Here is a 7,304-nt window from a genome sequence, read left to right on the forward strand (position 1 = left end):
GATGGTTCTTTTTCTGTTGGTTTGCTCTCGGGTTCGTTTAATTCAGCATTTTTTTGCTGAAGTGGTTTTTGAGTTGCAGACATTCGGCAATGTCCAAGTTAACGGCCAGTTGAGTCCTGCACAGGCAAATTTTAAAGAATATGTATTGAATACGTATGTTCCCGGGCATGATCTAAAACTGGGCTTCAATGAAAGGGCGATTAAAGCACGGCTTTTCTTATCCGGATTGGCAGGTGTGAAGAGAACCTTGAAAATATTTGCCTGCAAAGGAATCCTGCTACAGTAAAAAATACTCAGCATTGCTATTTAGAGATCCTTCCTCTCGGTCACCCTCCTTTCCAGACAACCTCTGCAGCATTTTGTGGGTATCAAAAGAAAATTAAAAAAAAAAAAAAAGGAAAGGAAAAAAATGAAAAAGGGAAAAAAAAGGAGGGAGGGAGAACACGAAAGGGAGGAAAGAAGGAGGTAAAATGCTTCGAATATTTCCTCATTGGTAGAAGAAAAAAAAAAAAAAATGAAAGAAATATTGCAATGAAACGATGACCTCTGGAAAATGTGGCTGTGCGATGCAACCCCCTCAATTCGTATTACCTTTCCATTTTAACTGATGCTGAACTCTTCAGAAGGCCATTTTCTGTACTGACAGAGAAAGAAAGGGGAAGGAGGTATTATTTGGATGCTACCCTAAATTTCAGTCCTTGCGGTTTCTGTTTGTTTGTTCGGCTGGAGAAGGAGGAGGACTTGCTCTCATTGGCGTTTCTTTGACTCAGCCGAGGGAGGATTTTCTTGACGGTGAAATCCCCCAAGGCGGCTCGAGTGGCCGGGAACCGCCGTCCCCGAGCACGGGCAGGCTTGGGGAAAGTTCCCCCCCAAAATTGCCGCACAGCGCCGAGGTGCTGGCGGTGCGGCCGCTTTGCGGTGCCCCGGCGGGGGACGGATTTTAGGCACGCCGAGCTTCGGCTTTGTGCTCCTCCGTGGGTATTTCGGTGCGTTGAGGAGAAAAGAAATAATAATAATAATAATAATAATCCCTGAGTTCTGCGTTTGGGCGGTGGGGACGGGGAGCTGCCCGAAATCCCTGACATTTTGGAAGGTGACAGAGGTGGTGCAGGGGGGGGAGGCTCCGCGGAGGGTGCCGAGGCTGAAGGGCAGGAGGACTTCGGGGACAGGGAGCCGCTTTGGGGCAGGGATGCGACGGGCTGCGGACGGCCCCTGCGGTCCCGCAACCCGCTGCGCACGCCGGGCTTTGAAGGGCGGGATGTGGGGGACGGGGGGGGGCAGCTCGGGGGCACGGCAAAAAGACCGAGTGCAAGAGAAATCCCGCTGCCGTTCAAGCGAGCAGGACGCCCCGCTTGCGCCTCTTTTAATTACCGTTGTTATTTTGGTGGAGGGTCTGAGGACAGGGGTACCCTGGGTGGCGGCGGGGGGATGCTCTGAACCCCGCTCGCCCCCAATCCGTCCCCCTGCCACCAGGGCCCGGGCTCCGTCTCGGACCCCGCATCTCAGCGCAGCCCGGCACGTTTTGGGAGGAATTTGTGCGGCTTTCCCCCCGCCCCATCTCGCCCCTGGAACTGGGTTTAATGGGGCCGCTTTCCCCTCGGGATGCTCCGCGCTTCTTCCCGGTTTGTTTGCTCGGCTTTTTTCCCCCCTCCCGTAGCCTGCTGGGGTTTGATGTGACGGCCGGTGCCGGGGGGGTGTGTGGAGGGGAGGGACCACGGAGTCGTGTCACCGGTGAATCACAAAAGAGGGGGGACCTTGCCTGAAACGGAGCCTTCCCGCGGCCCGGCCCTGTCCCGGGAGGGGGACTCGGGAGGGGACCCCGGCCCCAGCGCAGCCTCCCGGCCTTGGGAACCCCCCCTGGTGGGGGGCAGCCCCCTGCCGCCCCCGCAGGTGCTCCCAGGACCTGCGACCTGCCCGTGCGCACACCGTTTTGGGGGCACACGGACACTGGGGAGGCTCGTCGTGTGTGGGAAGGGAGCCATCAACCTCTCCGTGTCCCCTCCCGTCCCCTCGGGGCACCCGGGGGCAGCCGGCACCCAGAAGGAGCTATCCCATCCCATCCCATCCCATCCCATCCCATCCCATCCCATCCCATCCCATCCCATCCCATCCCATCCCATCCCATCCCATCCCATCCCATCCCATCCCACTGTACGTTTCTGTCACAGGCGACTGGGGAGGGGGCTTGGTGGTATTTGGTTAGTTGTGTGAGCAGTCGCGGGGGATGCTTCTTCTCGTGTCTTTATCGCAGCTCTTTCTGGTGACTTTTATTTTATTTTATTTTATTTTATTTTATTTTATTTTATTTTATTTTATTTTATTTTATTTTATTTTATTTTATTTTAATTTAATTTAATTTTATTTATTTTTTTTACACATATATATTTTATTTTATTTATCCTATCCTATCCTATCCTATCCTATCCTATCCTATCCTATCCTATCCTATCCTATCCTACCCTATCCTATCCTATCCTACTCTATCCTATCCTACTCTATCCTGTCCTATTTCATTTTATTTTTTATTTATCTCATCCTCCGCGCCTTGCACGCCCCTTGCCGAGCGAGGACCCGTGTGTGTGTGTGTGTGTGTGTGTGTGTGCGGGAGGGCGCGGAGAAGCGCTCCCGCTGCCGCACGCCGGAATTTCCTAACAAAGGAGCGAGTGGGGGGAGCGGCAGGCAGCTCATCTCCGCATCTCCCCCTTCCACCTCGCCCCTCAAAAAAAAAAAAAAAAAAAAAAAAAAAAAAGCAATGTCTTTAATTCAGGGGCACCGAAAAGCGCTAAACAGCACAAGGCACTGATGTCCCCGTTGTCCCGTGTCCCCGCTGGCCACTCGGGCTCAGTCCCTGCGCCCTCCTCCTCCTCCCGCATCACCACTCCTTGCATGGGGGGGGGGGAGGGGGTAGAAAAGGGGCAAGGGGGGTCGGAGGGTGGATGCCGCCGTGCTGACCTGTGCCCCTGCCCCGCAGCCTACCTGGTGCAGGCGGTGAGAGCGGCAGGGCGGTGCGATGCGGTCTTTAGGGGCTTCTCGGACTGTTTGCTGCGGCTGGGCGATAACATGGCCAACTACCCGCAGGACCTGGACGACAAGAGAAATCTCCAAACGATCTGCGCGTAGGTCTTTTCCTCTCTCCTTCGGGGACGGGGGGACGGGGTGAGAAGGGGGGCGAAGTATAAGGGAATAACGCGGGGTTTGGTGCTTTATGGGCCCTGCCTCTGCCCACCGGTCCCTCCGAGCGCCGTGCCGTGGGGACAGGCCGGGTTTGGGGAACAGCGGAGTCTGGAGAGTGTTTTTACTGCGTTTTTTTTTTTTTTTTTCATTTTTCTCCTCCGTGAATCATATGGGTTGCATTGGGTTGGGTAGGGTTAGGTTTGGTTTGATTCAGTTGGGTTGGGTTGGGTAGGGTTTTGGTTGAGTTGGGTTGGGTTGGTTGGGTTTGATTTGGTTTGGTTTGATTTGGTTTGTTTCTTCACCCTCGGCTCCTCGCTTCTGTTCTTGCCCCCCGCTTTGCTCTGGGGTCGGGCATTCCCTGCGCCCATCGCCCTGGCCCTAACTGAGCCCCGCGCCCGCCGGCTGGGGAGGAGGCGATTGCTCGAGAAACGAAATACAGCTGCAGAGCAAAGAGCTCAGCTCCGACACGGCCACAACGCGAACCCAGCCCTACAGGCACGGCCGCCCCAGCCGCTGCTCCCCTCCTGCCCCGGCCCCCCTGCCCACCCCATTACCAGCAGCTTCCCCAGGGGCAAACACCGCGGAAAAACCCCGGCCCCGCTCCCGGCCCAAAGGGGAGGGAAGGGATGGGAAGGGGCAGGGACAGAGGGAAACGGGGCGGCTGCAGGGGGCCGGGGAGCCACCCCGCTTCGGGGTCTCGCTTGCCGGGCAGGGAGGCACAAGCAGGGATTTTCGTTATTTGGAAAAATCCGGCTGGACAGGCTGTTCTTTGGTCTCCCGGTTTTCCAGCACAAACTCACCTCGCTGGAAAACATATATTTATATACAGAGAGAGAGAAAGAGTCATATTTAAAACGAAATTAGGACTTTAGATACAAATATGTTTGGAATACTTTTTTTTTCTTCTGGGTTTGCTCCATGAAAATCAGAAAACGAAGATTGGGAAATGGGAAAGTGTGATGGGAAAGGAAAGGAAAGGAAAGGAAAGGAAAGGAAAGGAAAGGAAAGGAAAGGAAAGGAAAGGAAAGGAAAGGAAAGGAAAGGAAAGGAAAGGAAAGGAAAGGAAAGGAAAGGAAAGGAAAGGAAAGGAAAGGAAAGGAAAGGAAAGGAAAGGAAAGGAAAACGAATAGAAGAGAAAAAAGAGAAAAAAGATAAAAAGTGGGGGAAGGAAAAAAGAAGAGAAGAGAAGAGAAGAGAAGAGAAGAGAAGAGAAGAGAAGAGAAGAGAAGAGAAGAGAAGAGAAGAGAAGAGAAGAGAAGAGAAGAGAGAGAAGAGAAGAGAAGAGAAGAGAAGAGAAGAGAAGAGAAGAGAAGAGAAGAGAAGAGAAGAGAAGAGAAGAGAAGAGAAGAGAAGAGAAGACCCCTGTAACCCTCATTTCCTTTTTTCCTATGAAGAGATTTCTGAGCCAAGCAAGACTTTTCCTGCACCTACTAAGGCTGACACCTTGCTGGAAATGCTGGACTGCAGTTCACCTTGTGTCCCACATGAGGATTAAATACCCAGGAGCTGCGAGATCCTGATGCAATGTCCTTTGGCCAGGGGTGCTGGACCAGAGGTGGTCCCGACCTGTGCCAAGCACCTCTTTTCCCTTCCCCCGACCACCCGATCGCCTTCACTGGGATGTGTATTGAAAGAAGATTGGAAAAGATTTAATTTTCCTTTGGGAGATGCAATTACAGCAGAAATACTGCAGGAGAGGCACACTCTCAGACTCTGGCTTCTCAGTATCTCATTATTTATTACAAATGTAGCAAACATTGGGAGTCTACAACCAGCGTAGAGTGCTCATAAATTAGAGGCCGCAGGACTACTTTAAAAAAATATATCCAAATCTGTAGGCTCCTGCCTTGAGAAAAGGGGGAAATAGATGGGGGGGGGGGTTCCATAGACCCGACGTGGGGAGGAAAATGGGGCAGTGAGACGGGGCCTGCCCCGAGGGCAAACCCCTGCCCGGTCCGGGGGAGGAAGGGACTTAAAAGGAGGAGGAAAAGGGTGAGGAAAGAGATAGAAATTATTCTGGGGAAGGAGAAACCCCCGCGGCCCACGGAGCTTTGGCAAAGGATGGGGAGTCCTCCCGCCGCTGCGTGAGCCGCCCGGGAGGGGAGGATGCTCCTTCCTCTCCCTCCTCCTCCTCTTCCTCCTCCTCCTCCTCCTCCTCTTCCTCCTCCTCCCACCCGCGACGTGTCCGTGGGCTCCTAGGCTAGCTTTTGCCAGCCGGGGGGCGCACGTCCCTCCCCCAGACACATCTCAGGCGAAGTCACGCTGCGGCAGCACACCCCACACCTCCCTCCCCCGAGTCATTTTCGCAGCATCGCGTCCCTGCCCGCGGGAGCCCCGACCCCAAAAGCAAAGCGTGTGCGTGGGGCGGCCCGGGGAAGGCGGGGGGCGCGGGTTGAGGGGGGGAGGAGCTCGCTCCGAGGGGATGCTCAGATTCCGGGAGGTCGAGGGTGCGGCCGGGGTCCCTTAACCCCCCCCGGGCGGGTGCGTGCCCTGTAGTGACGCCGGCTGCTCTCCCCTCCTGCAGGTACTGGGATGATTTCCACGCCTGCACCCTCACAGCGCTCACCGATTGCCAGGAAGGAGCGACAGACCTCTGGGAGAAATTGAGACGGGAGTCCAAAAACCTCGATTTCCAAGGCAGCTTATTTGAACTGTGCGGAGGCGGCAGCGGCGCCGCATCGTCCCTCCTCCCGCCGGCTTTGCCCGTGCTCCTGGCGGCTCTGTGGGCCGCCCTAGTGACCTGGCTGCCTTTTTAGGGGGGCGAGCACACCCACACCCACACCCTCTCCATGTGCCGGATCTCTCGAGGAAGTGTCCATCCCTTGCTTTGGGGACGTTGTGCTTTTCTGTGGTTGATGATGGTGGTGGTGGCTGATGGTGGTGAAACACCCGTGTAGGACTGTGGAAGCGTTTTCTCCCTTTCTTTCCTTTTTCTTTTATTTTTTTTTTTCTTTTGGTGTGTTTTATTTGCCAAATGTTACCAAACAGGCAGCGGCGTGCAGCCCGAATCGGACCTCAGCTTTACTATCGCTTCAAATCAAAAAGAGAAACAAATAAAAATAAAAACCCGAGCCCTCGTTGTGCAAAAGAAATCTCAGGAACGGCTCTGGGCCACCTAACGCTAACGTTATACTCTGCCAGGATAAACCCTGGCAGGCCACGGGCTCCTCTAAAAATGTGGCATTATGCGAGATGAGAACAAAAAAAAGAGAAAAAAATAAAAAAGGCACTGGCGATGAATCCAAGGTAGATGTCCACGTGTGAAGCATATGGTGAATAATTCACAATCTCTCATCTTTCCTCCACAGTCGCTTGTTTTTTGGTCATCCCACTGCAAAATAATAATAATAATAATAATATCAATAAATAAATTAAAAGAGCGCATTTTCTCAAGGGGAAAAGAGAGCGAGAGAGCGAGAGAGTGGGAAACGAACGGTTAAAAGAGGAAGGAAGGAAGAAAGGGACGAAGGAAAGACAGAGATGTGTCTCGGTGCCCGGCGGAGTGAAGGAATGCTGCTAACAGATCTCCGAGAGTTACCTTTACTTGCTGTTCGAAGGCATCTTTCCGAATTCACTGCCTTTAATTTTCTCCTCCTCTTTGTTTTAGATGTTACACATACCAGTAAAATACCTGATTATCCAACAATAGAGATCACAAAAAGGGGGGCTTAAATGTAAAACTAAAGAAAAAAAAAATACAAAAAACAATAACAACAGCAAATGATTTTGAAAAAAAAAAAAAGAGCTTTGATTTTAAAAGAGAAGAAAAATGTAATTTAAAAAAGAAGTTTATTATAAAGTCAATTCAGCAAAAAAATAACAAAAAAAAAGATTTGCTACAAAGTATAGACAGAAGTATAAAATAAAAAATATTGTTTGAAATAAGGGTGTCGTCCTTTCTATAAATTCTGCCGGGAGTACCTTGAGAAGGACAGGGCTTTTAAGGCAAGGAAGGCTAAATCCAGACCCGATCCCTTGATGAACACGGCGATTTCAGTTCACACAAGGACAGAACCGCTGAATCGCTTACTCTGGGCCTTCTCTTTTTCTTTCTTTCTTTTTTTTTCTTTTTTTTTTTCTTTTTTTTTTTTTTCCTCCCAATTTCTTAAATACACTCTGTAAATCCTCCC

General features: G+C 51.9%; 1 protein-coding gene across 1 annotated transcript in view; it reads left to right on the top strand.

Annotated features, from left to right (window-relative positions):
* Positions 1–7,059, top strand: part of NRN1 (neuritin 1) — a 10,594-nt gene extending 3,535 nt beyond the window's left edge. Inside the window, exons 2-3 of the mRNA XM_068670800.1 lie at positions 2,972–3,116; positions 5,699–7,059. Coding sequence (XP_068526901.1) covers positions 2,972–3,116; positions 5,699–5,930 — 377 coding nt within the window. The 3' untranslated portion in view covers positions 5,931–7,059. The remainder of the gene's footprint in view (positions 1–2,971; positions 3,117–5,698) is intronic.
* Positions 7,060–7,304: the final 245 nt, after the last annotated feature.

Source organism: Anas acuta, chromosome 2 (genome assembly GCF_963932015.1).
Source record: "Anas acuta chromosome 2, bAnaAcu1.1, whole genome shotgun sequence".
In the NCBI taxonomy this organism is placed as follows: Eukaryota; Metazoa; Chordata; class Aves; order Anseriformes; family Anatidae; genus Anas; species Anas acuta.